General features: G+C 44.3%; 1 protein-coding gene across 3 annotated transcripts in view; it reads right to left on the bottom strand.

Annotated features, from left to right (window-relative positions):
• Nucleotides 1–18,088, bottom strand: part of LOC142466880 (uncharacterized) — a 47,841-nt gene that overhangs the window by 17,922 nt on the left and 11,831 nt on the right. Inside the window, exon 2 of one of the 3 annotated variants that reach the window (XM_075572451.1) lies at nt 5,975–6,279. The exons of the other annotated variants lie outside the window; for them this stretch is intronic. Within the exon in view, the coding sequence (XP_075428566.1) occupies nt 5,975–6,035 (61 nt within the window). The 5' untranslated portion in view covers nt 6,036–6,279. The remainder of the gene's footprint in view (nt 1–5,974; nt 6,280–18,088) is intronic. 3 annotated transcript variants of the gene reach the window in all.

The raw sequence follows: 18,088 nt of genomic DNA, 5'->3' as shown, positions 1-18,088 counted from the left end.
GCGTGGGAAACTTAGGTTCTAGGGCACCCAGAAATAAAATACTTTTTGCCCCTAAGAGCCCCCACACTCGACCCCACCGGGTCTGGGAATGAAGGACCCCCATGAAGGGTCATACTCGTCAAGAGGGTCGCACCATTGACTCTAATGGCGGAGCGGAGGTGCCATTGAATCCAATGGCGGCGCTCGCCCATGCATTGCCTATGGCGGCGCCGGCCATTGATTCCAATGGGGGAAAAGCCGTGTGGCGTTAAAACGGCTAAGTCCGAAAATTTAAAAGTGTGAGCCTATATCTCCGGTCCTGTGAGTACCAGAGGGTTGGGATTTGGGTCGCATGTAGTCACTGTTCTGGCATAACTGCATGGCCATTTCCAGCCCTCTCTGATCAACCAGACGGAGTATAGGCAAATGTGAAAATTGTACTTTTACCATTGACTTCAATGGCGGAGTTGCTCCACTGAAAGCCTATAGCGGCGGAGCCCGTTGATTTCAATGGGAAATAGTGAAAAGCAGCGATTCATTTTGTGAGCGGAGAATCCTGCATTAAAGTAATAAGGGTTTTAAATTGTATTTGTGTATCTCTGGTTCTGGGGGTGGTGGAAGGCTGTAACTTGGCCACAATTGCAAAGGTCCTCCGGCATGAGGACCTGGCCAATATCAGCCCGCTCAGACCCACAGAATGGATTATTTTAATATGTGAAGGTATTAAAGTATGAATTGTATTTTGGGTCTGGAATAAAAACCCAGAGCCCATATGGTATGTTAATACTCAGGAGGGAGACAAATTGTCTACCATAAACCCCCTGATCAAAGGCTGACCGCTCTGATTGTGTACAATAGGGCGGAGAAACACAGGGCCTGAGTGGTCTGTAAGTGTCATAATTCATACTTGCAGACAAGGGAGTTCCTAACTACAAAGGAATCTGCTAGACAGCCAGGCGCCCCAGGGTTAAGGTATGGGGGTTGAAACTCCTTATAAACGAGGGTCAGCCTATACCCATTGTCTTTTCATGTCTGTTCGTGATGGCTTCATCTGAACCTGTATTACCAACTACTTGATGTCTGATCGCTGGGTGAATGGCTAATCCTGTATCCTGATTACTTCACCATCCCCCTAAGTAAGTGTCTATATTTTGCCTGTTATTTGTATATCTTGTGTGCCCACCTTTTTTAAGGAATAAACTCGAATTTATTATATCTAAGTCGTGTTCAATTCAACCCAGATATATTTTGGTGTGTATTATTATAACCTATCACTAGCTACCATGACAATGATATACAGCAGGGCTCCGGGTATATGGCGGGTTCCGTTGCAGGGCCCTGCCGTATAGTGAAAATCGCAGGAAAGTGGATCCGGCGATTTTCAGTTCTCTGCATGCACAGAACGGCGTTTTTCGCCGTTCTGCGCATGCGAGGCCTATGGTCTGCGCGCGCAAACTACAGTATGCACACACAGACAGCGGTCTGCGGTTTAAAGATGGCTGCCTCCTTCTCGGCGCCACCGGATAAGCGGAACGCCGGATAACGAAGCGCCGAGAAGCGGGGCCTTCCTTTATTTCCGTTATTGCTTTATAATATAATATATAAATATATAGAGTGAGCTCCTCTGCTGCGGATGAACCTCATTCACCTCTACGAGATTTACCCGGTGACTATCAACTTTCTAGCTTTGCAAATTTTTGCCTTCTACAAGATATGAATGAGTTATATGATCCTAACAATGTTGAACATACATTAACTGATTGTTTTTCTCCTTCCTCTTTCCTAACAGGTTCGGTCGACTCTGGACTAAAGAGAAAATCTATTTTTTATCCAAAATATGTTAAAAGGTCCCCATGTTAGGACATTTGAACAACTGGTAGAGAAAGACTTTCTTTTATTGGCACAGGGGTTCAAGTTTACATCACACTCACATACCAATATGACGAATGATGAAATTGCGAAATTGAAAACCCTGAAAAAGTAATAAGAATATTATTGTTAAGAGGGCTGACAAGGGTGGAGCGAAAGTCATCTTAGACATTGATGACTATAGCAATGAAGCCCTTCGACAGCTCTCTGATAAAGATTCTTATTTTAAATGATCCAAAGAGCCAACTAAAGTCTATTTATCCCAGTTAAAAAATGTTCTAGAGTTGGGCACCATATTACAGGTCATTAATGACAAAGAAAGCACATTCTTGATTGCAGACGATCCAGTCGTTCCTATCTTCCACCATCTCCCAAAGATCCATAAGTTTCTGGCCTGCCCTCTGGGCAGGCCCATTATTTTGAGCATTGGATCTTTGGGAGATGGTCTTTCAAGATACGTTGACTGTTTTTTACAGCCTCTGGTACATCAGTTACCATCTTACCTGAGGGACTCCACGGATCTAGTCAATGCACTTAAAACATTTTCTTGGTCACATTCTTACAAATGGGTAACCTTAGACGTCACTTCACTTTATACTGTCATCGATCACCAGCACGGCATTTCAGCCATTCAACACTTTTTGGATACTTCTTGCATGTCACCTGCACAGCGCACATTATTTAATATATCTTATTTCTTTTAAACACACAACTATTGCTTGTTTAACAAGTTTTATTATCTTCATCGTGGCACTGCTATGGGCACATCTTTCGCACCCTCTTACGCTAATTTATTTATGGGTTTTGGGAGCAACATTTTATTTACAGTGACACCAACATATGCAGACAACATTAAATTTTATCGTAGATACATCGATGATCTGATTATGATTTGGGAGGGTGACACTGAATTGTTGAGTAGATTCGTGGAGACCATCAATGATAATACATACAATTTACATTTTACCTATATTGCACACACAGTACAAATTACTTATTTGGACATTCTTCTGTTCATTAATTTAAACAAAACCATACAAAGCGACATATATCGCAAAGAGAACTCAAGGAATGTTCTCTTGCAAGCAACAAGCAGTCACCCGAGGACCCTCATTTGTTGGATAACCAAAGGTCAATTTTTAAGACTCAGAAGAATTTGTTCAAGTTTGGAAACGTTCACTGAACAATCTAAAGATCTAGCATTTAGATTTGAACAGAGAGGCTGTGATCGTAACTGCATTCAAAGTGCCTTTGAACATGCATTCTCCATCTCTAGAGACAAATTATTGCAGCCTGCCTCTAAGTCTAATATATCACGTTACAGTTATAAAGCTCAATTTCATGAAGAGGGCTATGCTTCATTACCAAATTTAGTCGCCAATCCGAAGACATAAAATCTATTATCAACAAACATTGGCACATTTTGCAACTAGATACGGCCCTAAAACCATTCGTCCAGAGTCAACCGAAATTTACATTTAGGAAAGCTAATACTTTATCTACACATCTCTCTCCGAGTTTGTTCGTTCCTCCCTCTATACATACTAAAGGGTTTCTTCCTCCGAGATGTTTCCACAAATGTGGTTACTGTTCTGTATATAAATACGCTAAACCTATTAAGTCGATTGCATCTAAAGTCACCCATGACACACATAGGATAAATCATTTGATCACTTGCAATACTGATCACGTGATCTATTCTTTGAAATGTGGTTGTGGGAAAATATATGGGAGGACTATTAGGCCATTAAAAAATTGGCCTATGGAGCATCTAAGATCTATCAAAAAAGGTGACTTAAGATTCCCAGTATCCAGACACTTTACGGGGTGTCCACAAGGCAAAATAGACTCCTTTTCATTTAGTGGTCTGGAATTTATCCCAATACACCCCAGAAAAGGTAACAGATTAAACACTCTTAACAAAAGAGAAATGTACTGGATTTTCACACTAAATGCTTTGCATCCAGAAGGTATAAATACCGACTGGGAACTAAATCATTTTTTGACAGAGCCCAGATATAAGTTTCCTTTTTCTTTCAAGCCTTACCTAACTGTGATCATCACAGAAACATTTCTGTCTTGTATTTACCACCTTTTTGATATTTGGTATATATTGACTGTTTGCTGTGAGATTTATATATCTCAACAGCCAGTCTTATACACCAAATAATACCTCTATCTAAGATACAATAATCAAGCATTGATTTAATGATTATCATGATTTATGACATTGGTATGAACAATTGTTCTAAATTGAGCACTTTAGTATTTCTATATGTCTGTATGTCAATGATCAATAGGGATAAATATGGATACAACTGTTACGAATATGAATTATTAATTGACATTTATAATCACAATATGTGGATACATCTGCATATATATTCATTCATTCACTTGTACATTAGTTCCATATATTCCACAGACAATTCATTGGTCATATTTCCTTTATTTATAGATATTAACACATTTTTATTATAGTTAATGATCTAAAATTAGATCATTATACATATACATAGTTACTCATTGTAATATAATAATTACACATGAGATGTGTTCCTATTGAATAAGTAATTATTTATGTCCATTGATTTATATGTCTTTATTAAATGTTCATCTTTTTTAATTAGTGTTTAATTATTTTCAAACAGGTCGTTTTTCTTCATTAAAACATAGAGTTGCTTGTGTCATACACCAAATATTATACATGTATACTAATTTATATTTATATATATTGAAGGAATAATAATGACCTGTTTGATTAAAAACAGTTCTTGCTGGATAAAGTTTTTTTGTTAATGTTTGTGTTTGTATTCAAGGGTGCATGGACAATGGAGGAGTTCTATTCATCGCCAGTGCTGCCACTCACCTCGCCATGCTCCTCTATTGGTCATTGTACCAAAACAGAGGAACCAATGAGCGAGGGATGGGCGGGACGTCCGGTTGATGATCTTCTTCAAATGTCAGGATCCGAAAAGGGCCATTACTCTTTGACAAAGTGCAGTAGATGCATGAAACGCGTCAGAGTTCCTTCTCAAGATGATTTTTTCTTTTTATTGATGTCTTTGCTGTTCATTAAATTTTTCTACTGAAATCGCCATCCAGTTTCCGTTTTACTTCTTGCTTCCGGAACGCATGAGGCACTTGCTGGCACGCTGTGCAACGCCATCTTTCCCCCTATCCTGGGTGATTTTCTACCATTATACACGTCGGACTGAGAGCACGCCAGGACCAGATGGACCGCACATATAAGGGTCGTGAGTAATATGTCTTTGACACTGTTCCTTATCTATATGGTCTAGCTCTAAGGGTTGTTGTTGGAGTTATTATTTAGATAGGAGTGAGGGTCCCTGGTTTACTTAGGTTCCCTTGACATCCCTTTTCTATGTTTTACCTACACCCCTAACAATGAGCATTATTGACCATTTTTACAGTTTTTACTCACCATATTTACCTGGATCCTCCAACAAAGGTGCATTTGAAATGATGATTATGCTATATAGCTTTTAATTATTTCCAAGGAGAAGCAAATTATTTAACTTGGAGCACTGGCAGAGAATATTCTTCTCTATTCACTTCTATATATAAAATAATGTTTTAACTTCAAAAAAAGTTGAATTTAAAAAAAATTGTTTCATTGTTTCACATTTTATAAAACATACAGTACAGCAAGTACCGTATAACATTTCACATAATGGTTCCTTTAAGAAGGCTACAAGAATTTTAATGAATGGCTCGGGGGCGGGGGGTTGATAAGCGGTTGCATACTGTTGTCTTGTTACAGTAGTAAGACTTGGGGGTGTGTAGCTGTCCACCAATTGTTCAGTATGTATTGTACTGTAGAAACTGCTCAGCCAATCATAGTGCTGGACTACATTTTCTAGAATTGTGAATAAAATAATAGAACTAAATAGCCATGAGCAAAGCGATTGATTACAGGGGAATGGACCGATCTGCAGTAACTAATCACTTGTCTGTGTGCATAATGTATTGATATTTTAAAAAAAGAATAAAATACGGCAACTTGAACTGCGGGTCGTGTAAGTACTGTAATATGTACTCTAGTGTAATACAGGTAGTGTACTGTAATACAGGTAGTTAAAGTAATAAATGATACCGTATTTACCTTCATTATAGACTTTGCCAAACGGGTGGCGATGAGCCACGGTCAGTCCCGTAGTCTTCATTATACACGTACGTGACAGGTGACAGCGGGTCTGCTACACCCGTAGTTGACAGCTGATTAAGCTGGAAATCTTTTTGGTACATGCAAGCTTGCTGGTATCTGTACGTAAAATCAGGCTCATGCTGGAAGTTTTGTAGGTATCCTGGCGGGGACTGATAGCAAGGGTTGCCGGTCACCAGGTTTTCACTGAAGGTCGGACCGTTATTGTAAGCTGGTGCCGGTGCAGGCGCTGTTACATTGCTGGACTGGGATTGACAAATCTTATGTTCATTAAATCTGACCTTTCTCCTTTTGAAGGCTCCATGATCAAAGATACTGGAAAAATCTGGCACCACACACTAATACCCTCCTCTAACTCCGTGTGCAGGGGTAATACGGAAAAAAAAAAAAAACAGATCGCTACTTAACTTTTTCCTTATCACACGCTTCCACACATAAGCATCAGGTGAAAATTTGTAAAAAGTCATAATTTGCGATAAAATATTGATAGATTTCACAAACTGTGGCCATGTTATCAGCTGCGGCATTAATTGCAGACCAAATTACGTATGCATATGTGCAGTCAGGTCTTTTGCAAACGTACTGCGGTGTACTCATTGTTTCCGTCCGGCGATTGATTGTGCAGTGAGAAATACTGTACAGTAAGTAATGTGAAAAAGACACAGAGCATTGAGTTTTTATTATGAAACGCCTAAATTGATAAAGTAACTTGTTCAGTACCAAGGTCAATTCACAATAGACCACTGTGGTTTTTTTTTTTTTTTTTTAAACAACTGCAAGTCGACACATTACTTAGCACATGTACAGTAGTGTACACATTAGAATTCATTACATTTCATGAATATCTGCCACCTGGCAGATACGCGAAGAATTGCCCCCAAGTAAATCCGAACCATTCTAATTAAAACAGATCAACCGCAGTTCAACCCGCGGGTGCCGGGCGGCGCGAATGCAGCATGAGCACGGGGGATGCACCATTTACTCCGTGTGGCATTCAGGACATGGAACCACCACACCCCCGAGAAGTTCTAGAATAAAGGCTGGCACAGCAGTATATATATATATATATATATATATATATATATATATATATATATATATATATATATATATATATATATAGATAGAAGAGAGAGCGCACACCCATAGCGTAAAATTGTAAAATTTAATGAGGGGGAGGGGAGAGGGGGGGATAAGAATTGCACTTACAAAGGTACAATATAAACAAGCAATCTGTGATATATAATCACCACCATCCGGTTTAAAACTGCAGCCTCTTTGTCTTTGCAGTCCTAGGATGACGTCCCAGTCAATGTCCAGGGTAAATGATCTCCTCTGTATCGGTTAAGGAGTCCTGTAGAGTAGCTCTGAGCTGGGAAGCCTCTGCAACAATCGCGCGGGTCAGTGAGTCCCAGCGCGCGGTGATGACGTCAGTGTCATGCGTCTGACGTAATGACGCTCCCTGACGCGTTTCTTCACTCAACGGGTGACTTTCTCAAAGGGAAGTCAGGAGAGGGGAAAGGTCCGGTATTATATACCCTGTCTGATGATCAATTGACTTAATCCAAACCCCTCTCAGCTGAAACGGTGCTTGTTGTCAGTAGATACAATCGTAATGCCTAATTGTTTTAATAAAACTATGGGGACAAGCGGAACTAGACTATAAAAATACAACAATACACGATCAAAGTTAAGAGATTTAAAAACAATTCAGACCGCCACTCGTGTAAGTAGGAGATGGATAGACCTCCAACATACAATACAATACTTAAACAATTCCAATAACCCATTTACGATTAATAAAGAAATATCACATATACCCAAACCAATACAAAATATAAAGCTCAATAGATCATGTATACATATAAGGTGGATAATCCTGCCATTACCTACATCAGAGCCATACCTGTCTAATACATGTTAGACAATGGTATATTAACACATAGTACATAAAAACTGAAAATCAGAAGTATTATTATTAGCAGTAGAAAGCACAGCAGGAGAGCACTGTTGCCATTTGAAAACTGTATATTAATCAATATTGTCTATCCTAGGTCCTGCAATAAAGCAGACATCTAGGAGAATGTCTTTGCTTTGGATCTATCTAATTTTGCCTCCTCTGACTCCACGTTGGAATCTACAAACTAGGACTTTCAAGGCATCGTTTCCTGGAGGGACCTGTCTCGCTGAACACCAAAGGCGAGGGATCCTATTTCCGGTTCCGGCTGCACGAAGGAGGTTCACGCGACGACGCCACTGACCTGAGCCGGACGCTGATGATTGAGTTGTTGGCACATGAGAGCCCATCTCATACACGCTATTGATTGCTGTACCTTTGTGAGTGGGCATTTGATAGATTTTATGTTCCTTTAATACAATTTTTATTATGGTAATGCACTAGGTGTGCGCCTGTTTCTTTCTCTTTCCTTTTTCTAGATATCATTAGGGACTGGTGATCCCTTTGAAACAGGCTGCAGGAACCTGGACTCATTGCCATTGGAACAGGACTTTATGTATTAAAGGTTTTTTATCTTCATTTTCATTTTTTGACAATTTTTTCTATTTTTTACATATTAAATATTTTTTAGATTTTTATCCACATATTTTTTTTTAGGGTCAAATTGTCAAGAGATTGCACTAATATTGTATTATTTTATTGTCTTATCATAGTGTATTAGCCTATATTTAGCCGCCCCGCTAAGCGCATTCATGATTAGCAATTGGTTCTTCTAAAACATTTATTTTTAATCAGGATAATTTAGAGGCGCTACTTCAATCTCTGCTTGTTTTGTTCTATATATATATATATATATATATATATATATATATATATATATATATATATATATATATATCCACTTACACGGCCCTGTCTAAGTGTTGCACGCATCAGGGGTGTCTTTACTCCTCCCCTTGGTCAGTCCCGTCCTTCTCTATTAGATCCACTGAAATCCCTGATTGGTATAGATATTGGGACCCCTTCTTCTCGGAGTGCACCCCCACAATCAATTGCGAGGCCAGAGAGATGTGTTAGATTAAAATATGAAAATTTAATAATGCAATAAATAAGACACACTCGCATGTCAAAGTCCTAGGCCGTGACCGTGTAGTCCATGCCCGCTGCGACGCTACAATATCCCTGCTCCCGCGTCCGGTACACAGCTCCGGGGCACAGCCAATTCACAATCCGGACGGACTGCTACGGTGGCCTCCCTGGAACAGAAAGCTGAGCAACGCGATTCAATAGTTTGGCTTCGTCAGTGTAACAGGAGACTTATCCCTGTTCAGTAATGTACCTCTAATCCAGCAGTGTGGTGGTTAACTGCTGGTAGTCAATTAACAAACACCACCTGCCTGATTAGATGGCTTAGAAAAGTATGTCTTTTGAGACAGGAAGAGAGACTCCTTTGCTCACACCTGAGCTGAACTTTGGAGACAAGCAGTCTTGAGCCCTGCCATAAGAAATAGCAGAGCTGCTTTCAAGACACAGGGGACAAGATTCTAACCTGGAGCATGACATTTTCTGTGCACACAAGGGTGCGGATCCAGGAGAGCAGAGAAGCTTCCCCTACAGCTGCCAGCTAACAGATAAGACTTTTTTTATATAAGACTATTATCTAGGTCTGTGTATTGATAAATGTCTCCATGATTTGGGGCTGGAAAAGAGCCTAGCTAACCAACCCAGTCAGAGAGGGCTGAGCTACATGTGTAGATAGTCTCCAAAGCAGAGATAGGTTTTCTTTGTTTGGCTCACTATTTCGCTTATGTTGATTTTTGCTGTTTTAAGCGACAGGCACAATAAAGCCTTGTTATAATTTCACCTTACAAACAGTCTCCATTGTGTACCTCTGCACATGTCCTCCTACATATGGTGTCAGAAATGTGGGATGAGAGGGGCCTTTGAAGTTTAAAGGGCTGGAGATTGCCTGTGGAATTTTTGTTTGTGCTTTTGCCTGCATACAGTCTTGCAAACAAACCTGAGCAACAAAAACAAAGATTCACCTGCAGCAGAGATCAGAATTAAAGGTATACACACCCAGGCAGGAAACTTACACTGCACTGAAACCTACAAAACCACAGATGGACTCTTTTCCCCAATCCCAAGAGGAGAGAGACTGCTGAAGCAGGTAAAACCTTTAATTACCTATCACAAAGTGTAATACGGTCATTGAAATAGGGATTTTGCCTTCTAGCCATAGTCAGGGTTCAAGAAGTGAGTCAGCCCTTAAAAAGGGATAGGTGTTTGTTGTTTTCAAGTTTCGCTGAAGCAGTGAATACATATGGTGACCCATGAGTGGTGTCATGGAACCAGAACTACCTTTCTTACTCACCTCCCTCTCTCCTTTGCAGCTTCTGTCTATCAGAGCTTATTCCCAGCTGCATGGAGCCTGCACACACATTCTGTGCCTGTGTAACTCGCAACAATGTTGCATTTCCTGCCTCTGGGCATGGAATCAGTGAGCTGCTACTGCAGTCTCTGAGATCCTCACCAGAATGGGTTAGTCCGCCCCCCCCTCCTGTTTGTTCAGACATAGTCTGCCCCTAGACTATTCCTTTACCAACACTGCCTTTCACTTCCTTTTCCACCCTGGAGACAGTGAGTAAAGAACCCCTTCTCTGTTCACCCCCCATGGTGAGGCCATCCCTTTTTACCGGTTTCTAACTAATAATCACCACTACACACCATACACAAGTATCTGTATCCTGCTGCCTTTTCCCAATAAAGTGGAGGAAATATTACAGGGCTTGGAGTGATTTAAAAGGGAACTGTATTAATGCTATCGGGAGCCATTCACACCAAACGTGACCCTGGCTTCAGAAAAGTAAAAAGAGGACCGTGTGCCTTGGGGACACACACAGAGGAGCTGCTACCCACAGCCTTTATGCTAAAGGAACAAGCAAGCAGCTTACACAGCTAATACAGAGCAGCCTCTACAGCAGTACAAGCAAGCAGCTTACACAGCAAACTGCACACAGCCTGCAGCCTTAAACAGACAAGAAGTAGCTCAAACTGCGCAGCAGCTTCGCAAACAAACAGTGCTTCTTACACAAAACCTAATGCCCTTTTCTGTCTGAGCTCACCCTCTGCACAGCCCCATAGTGAGGATCCACCATCTCACCTACCCCTGCGCACGTCCCCCTGCGCACGTCCCCACAGCCAGCGCCATCAAGGGCCACGCCACCGGACACCCGCCAGGACACGGGTCAGAGCCACCGGACACCTGTGAGTACAGCTACCCCTACACTGCACGCTGCCTTACACCGCTCGGCATCATCTGAGACAGACGCCCATTGCTGACAAGGTAAAAGACCGCACGCCACACGCACTGGCAAAAGGCCTACACACACCTACAACATGGCAGAACTCAGAGCCTCACCATACATCACGCAGGAAAGCGATCACTCAGACACAGAGAACGCCGCGCAACCGCAACAGGCGCAAGGCCAAAACGGACAGTCACACTGACACAAAAGGCCCGTGAAAAATATGAGACTGACATTGAAGCGCACCGCGCCAAATTAGAGTTGGCCTGGGAAACAACCGCACTTGGGGTATGCAATATCGCCGGCGCTGGCAATTCTGTACAACTCGAGCAGGCAATAACTCAATTAAAGATAGATCACGCACGCTACCAAAGACTGTCAGAGGCATACGTCACTTACCTGGCCAGGGCTAACACCGGTGAAAGCCTGCAAGAAAGGGACTTACAGCACAATATCGACTTGAAACGAGACAGCCGCGTGCGAACCGCCATCGTGGACAAAGCGAGAGAAAAGAGCTCCTCCTGGAGACCGCATCGCAGCGCTCAAACACATCCAGACACTCATCAAGGTCAGCAAGATCAGCACAATCCAACGCGTCCAGCGCAAGCGCTACAAAGGCACGAGCCACCGCGGAGGCCGCACGTGCCAGGACCGAATATGGTCGGAGAGAGGCAACCGTACGGGCAGAAAGAGCGCGCATAGAAGAGGAAGAGCGGAACGCCGCCGCTGCTACCGCCGCCAATGCCTCCGCCAATGCCGCCGCGCGCAGAAAGGCCGAATTGGACGCGGATCTAGAGGCACTTAACCAAGAGAAGGAAGCCGCTGCCGCCATAGCCCAAGCCAAAGTCTTAGAAGCAGCTGCGAGACAGGACGGCGGGGAGCTACCATACAAACGGATAGCCTCAGAGGATCCAACCCAACGCACTAAAGACTATGTAAGGAGCCTCTTCAGTGTAAACACCAGCGCACCATCTCAACACGGATGGAGTGACTCCACAGACACCGAAGACATGCTAGGCCCACGAGGAGAAGATGCTGTTCCTGCAATGGTACATGCTGCCTGGGATAGCCACAGCCACAATAGTGATCCACACGCCAGCGGGAACAAGGATGCACCACGACAGGCTCGCAATCCAGGTACACCCACGCGGGAGAAAACAGCCCCTCACACTGGCCAGCAGCCATCACGCGTCCACGTCAAGGAAGAGGTGACCACACAGACCGTCACAGCAATTACCTCAGAGTGGAACCAACACGCCGATGCCTCAGGCCTGACAGACATAGCCAAGTACATGATCCGGCGTGACCTGGTGCACGCAGGGCTCATCAGCTTCGATGACCGCCCTGAGAACTACCGGACGTGGAAGTTCACATTCAAAGACGCAATCAACAGCTTGGACTTCTCAGCAAGGGAAGAGCTCAACCTGCTAGTCAAGTTCCTGGGGAACGAATCCAGGGAGCAAGCGAACTTCGGGCGGCAAACGCGCACCAACCCCAAGTAGGTCTTGACCTAGCGTGGGAAAGGCTGGAAGAGTCCTACGACAGCCCCGAAGCGGTCGAGGATTCGCTCTTCAAAAGAATCGACAGCTTCCCCAGGATCACAACTAGAGACTACTCGAAGTTACGAGAGCTCGGAGACCTGCTGCAAGAAATGGAGTTCGTGAGGAAAGACCATTCCTTAATAGGTGTCAACGCCCTAGACTCAGCTCGTGGAGTGAGACCCATCATGGAGAAGCTACCCTACAACCTCCAAGAAAAATGGATCTCACAAGGCTCCAAATACAAAAGGGAGAAGCAAGTCGCCTTCCCCCCATTCTCATTCTTCGTGAGCTTCATCCGCGAAGCGGCAAGGACAAGGAACGATCCCAGTTTCATCTTAGGTGCGCAAACCACACACAGTGCAAGCAGCCTGAGGAATGAGAGACCCGTGGCGAGATACGGTAACACTCAAACACCCATCTCGGTCCACAGGACGGACGTGCCTCCCACGACTCAAACTACTCCTGATCAGTCGGTCGCCGGAGACAAGGAACCCAAACAAGGAATGTCCCATACACAAGAAGCCACACCCACTTAACGAGTGCTTTGGGTTCAGGATGAAGTCCCTGGAGAAACGCAAGAAGTTACTTGGAGAATTCAGAGTTTGCTTCAGGTGCTGCGGTTCCACAACTCACCTAGCCAGAGACTGTAAAGAAGAAATCAAATGTACGGTGTGCGAAAGTGACAAGCACGTGACATCGTTACACCCAGAGGCATTGACACTCCACCAACTCCACAACCCATCCTCCGTAGCGGAGCATGGCGGGGAGAAAGAAGAAGGAGAACCAACATCCGTCACATCTCAGCGCACCGAGGTTTAAGGAAAGGAAGGTGACAAAATGTCGTGCTCAAAAATATGCCTTGTCGCAGTACATCCCCAGGGTCAACCTGAGAAGGCTATTCGGATGTACGCAATCCTCGACGACCAAAGCAACAGATCATTGGTGAAAACAGAGTTCTTCAACCTGTTCAACTTACAGGACAATGCCTCACCCTACACCCTCAGAACCTGTGCAGGGTCGACTGAGTCAACAGGGAGAAGAGCAAGTGGTTACGTCATACGTTCGGTGGATAGCAGAGTGAAGATAGCTCTCCCCACACTCATCGAGTGCAGCCATATGGCCACAAACAGGGACGAGATTTCCACACCGGACATGGCACGCCATTACCCCCACCTCAAAGGAATAGCCAACCACATCTGGCCGGTAGAACAAGGCGCCAAGATCTTGCTGCTTCTCGGCAGGGACATCATGAGGGTACATAAAGTCCGCAAACAGCTCAACTGACCCCACAACGCGCCATACGCCCAAAGACTTGACCTAGGGTGGGTGATAGTGGGTAACGCATGCACCAACAAAGAGCACGGGCAAGACTATGTTGATGCCCGCAGAACAGTGGTAACAGAATGTGGACACACATCTCTCTCTGAACCAGGTCTTGGCCATCTCCAAGTAGCCAAAGGGCCAAGTGAAGAGAAAGGACAAGGTCACACCCCTGAGATCAACAAAAACATCCTCACATCGGAGGAATGTGACAATGGCCTAGGATGCTCAGCAGACCAGACAGCTAAGGACGATGAGTCGACTCCACCAAGGGAAGGAAGTGACCTCCCAAAGGTGACCGACAAAGGGATCGCCCAAATGGCGATAAACAATCAAACAGTCCTCTCGCGAGCAATGGCACGACTAAGATGTACTGTTGTTCCTCTCCACAGAGTGTCAAGCGACAAAGCAGCCGGCTGCCACGGCTGGCGTAGCCGCAAAAGATTGCGCTCAACAGGCGAAGCCACAGTGTCAAAAGGACTGTCCTCTCACACGTCTAAAAAGAGACAGACACAGAGACATGTCATAAAGGGATTTACTAGGGCAAAAGAGACTGTTCTTCGTTACGTTCAGGGAGAAAATAACCTCCCAATGGCAGTCAACAGAGAGACACAAAAGTGTTTCACCAAACTACGTGGAGATGTTCTCGTGCAAGAGAAATGCACCGATGACCTACGGTGCACAGCGTTCCAAACAACAAGGGACGGCAAACAAACACCATCGAGGGAAGATAGAGGATTCCAGAGGTTAACTGTCAAGGAGCTCTCTAAAGACGGACTAGGCAGTCGGGTGACTCCGCTACCATTCCATTCACCAAAAGGACGCTTCCCAAACAATGGCGAACATGCCATCTCTAGGTTCACTTCGCACCTCCGCGACCTAAAAAGAGAACCAGAGACCAAAAACAAATTTGTGGCCTTCATCCAGAAGACATTCTTTACCGGCCACGCAAAGCCAGCACCTCTAATGGAGGAAGGTGAAGAATGCCGGTACCTCCAATCATCTGGGGCCTACCACCCTCAGGAACCCGATCAAATCCGGGTAGTGTTCAGCCCCAACACTCAGCTTCAGGGAGTCTCTCTGAAAGACGCCCTCTTTACTAGACTAGATTCGACAACCAGTCGTCCAGAAATGTTGTTCCGCTTCCGCAAGGAGCCAAAAGCCATCTCCTTCTGCCGAACGCTAGGTGATGGAGCGACAAGCTACCACGACTGGCATACCTACAAGGGGATTTGTGGGAAAAACTACAGAGACAAAAAGACCGCTCTCTCACAAGGCCAAAAGGAAACAGTGCCAGAGACCTTTACACAAAGACATTGTGATGCAACCAGCAAACCTGGAGCTGTGCATCCACCCTGCATCCTTTGCCAAAGAACCTTGACCAAGGGAGTTTGATACCAGTGATACCGGCCGGTGTCACATCGCTATGTGGACATGGACTCTTACATCGTTTGAGAATGTGATGTTATCTTTGTTATGCATTGCACATATGTTCCACATAGTCTGTTATATAGTGGTATCTACAGATAGAGTGTCATGGAACCAGAACTACCTTTCTGACTCACCTCCCTCTCTCCTTTGCAGCTTCTGTCTATCAGAGCTTATTCCCAGCTGCATGGAGCCTGCACACACATTCTGTGCCTGTGTAACTCGCAATAATGTTGCATTTCCTGCCTCTGGGCATGGAATCAGTGAGCTGCTACTGCAGTCTCTGAGATCCTCACCAGAATGGGCTAGTCCGCCCCCCCCTCCTGTTTGTTCAGACATAGTCTGCCCCTAGACTATTCCTTTACCCACACTGCCTTTCACTTCCTTTTCCACCCTGGAGACAGTGAGTAAAGAACCCCTTCTCTGTTCATCCCCCATGGTGAGGCCATCCCTTTTTACCGGTTTCTAACTAATAATCACCACTACACACCATCCACAAGTATCTGTATCCTGCTGCCTTTTCCCAATAAAGTGGAGGAAATATTACAGGGCTTGGAGTGATTTAAAAGGGAACTGTATTAATGCTATCGGGAGCCATTCACACCAAACGTGACCCTGGCTTCAGAAAAAGTGGTACTGATTTTGCAAATAAAGGTTGCCACACCGCGTAGGGCTACCAGCTGTGAATGGAGTATATGCAGAAAAGTGTGAAAATTGATACAAGACTGTGCTGAAGCAGGGGAATTTTTAGCAAACAAATGCTGAGTGTAAAATTGCCCTATAAGGGGAAAAGGTATTTCAAAGCCAATTGCTGAGTGTTGAGTCACCCTGCCAGGAATGAAAGAAATAGTCCACTGCAAAGAATGTTTTTCTGCAAGTAAAAAAAAGTCTGCCTATATACTTTATATCTTGGGAGAAAAACAGATACCCAAAGATGAGACTGAAAATTACTGAACTCAGGCAGAAAACCAAATTCTGTTGCTGAAGCGGAGGGATTGCACCTACTGTAGCAAGAAAATGGTGTAAAGCAAATAGACTTTTTTACCTAGCAACTGCAGATCTTGTATACCTGATAAGAGAAAATGCATGCACAGTACTGCTGATATTGTAAAACTTATCCAAGAAACAGATATTCTACAGAGATGCCTGTGAGAGCTACGACCTCTACACGCAAAATATGCCCACCTGTAGGACTACCACAATTGGGGGTTCTAGCAAATACAGTGGCAACAGCTGCAATAGCGCCTCCTGAGGTCAGGAAGAAAATGACACGATAACCTAAAAATGGAGGACAAGATGCAGCGTTCCTGTAATGAACCCTACCCCACGGAAGTGTGGCCCTTCCATTCAAATAAAGAGGAAGACATCTCTTACGGGGAACCCAAACCGAGTCACACCCACAAAACCCCCCAAGAATGGTGGGGGTGCCTGAACTCGGCACGAACAGAAAAGACCGCTCCCTTTTGATGACGAATATGATCAGAAGGAGACAGAGCGGGAGCAGTGGATCAAGCCAATTGCTGAGTGTTGTGTCACCCTGCCGGGAATGAAAGAAATAGTCCACTGCAAAGAATGTTTTTTTCTGCAAGTATAAAAAGTCTGCCTATATATATATCTTGGGAGCAAAAACAGACACCCAAAGTGTGAAGTGTGAATGCCATAATACCCAAACATGAGACTGAAAATTACTGAACTCAGGCAGAAAACGAAATTCTGTTGCTGAAGCGGAGGGATTGCACCTAGCAAGAAAATGGTGTGAAGCAAATACACTTTTTTACCTACCAACTGCACATCTTGTATACCTGATAAGAGAAAATGCATGCACAGTACGGCTGATATTGTAAAACTTATCCAAGAAACAGATATTCTACAGAGATGCCTGTGAGAGCTACGACCTCTACACGCAAAATATGCCCACCTGTAGGACTACCACAATTGGGGGTTCTAGCAAATACAGTGGCAACAGCTGCAATAGCGCCTCCTGAGGCCAGGAAGAAAATTACACCTGATAGCCTAACAATGGAGGACAAGATGCAGCGTTCCTGTAATGAACCCTACCCCACGGAAGAGTGGCCCTTCCAGTCCGCTAAGGAGGAAGACATCTCTTACGGGAACCCGAACCGAATCACACCCACAGAACACCCCAAGAACGGTGGGGGTGCCTAAACTCAGTACGAACCGAAAAGACCACTCTCTATGATGACGAATATGATCGGCAGGAGGAAGAGCGGGATCAGCAGATCGCTGAATATTTACGCCACCTAACGGAACTGCAAGGAAAACATGGCGGATACATTGAAGCTGCTGAAATTTCAAATAAAGACGGAGACCCCAATATCCCTGATGGGAGGGAGTCGTCAAAAACAAAAAGGCGGAAAAAGAAAAAAGGGTCTTCACTTAACGTGGAAAGAACAGACACATCTGCAGATCCCACGGAGGAAAAGGGGGTCCGAGATGCCCTGCAGCCTAGAAAAAATGGAGAATTCGTCCCGCGGATGAC

This window comes from Ascaphus truei, chromosome 15 (genome assembly GCF_040206685.1).
Source record: "Ascaphus truei isolate aAscTru1 chromosome 15, aAscTru1.hap1, whole genome shotgun sequence".
In the NCBI taxonomy this organism is placed as follows: Eukaryota; Metazoa; Chordata; class Amphibia; order Anura; family Ascaphidae; genus Ascaphus; species Ascaphus truei.
This window is presented reverse-complemented; position numbering and strand designations above follow the sequence as displayed.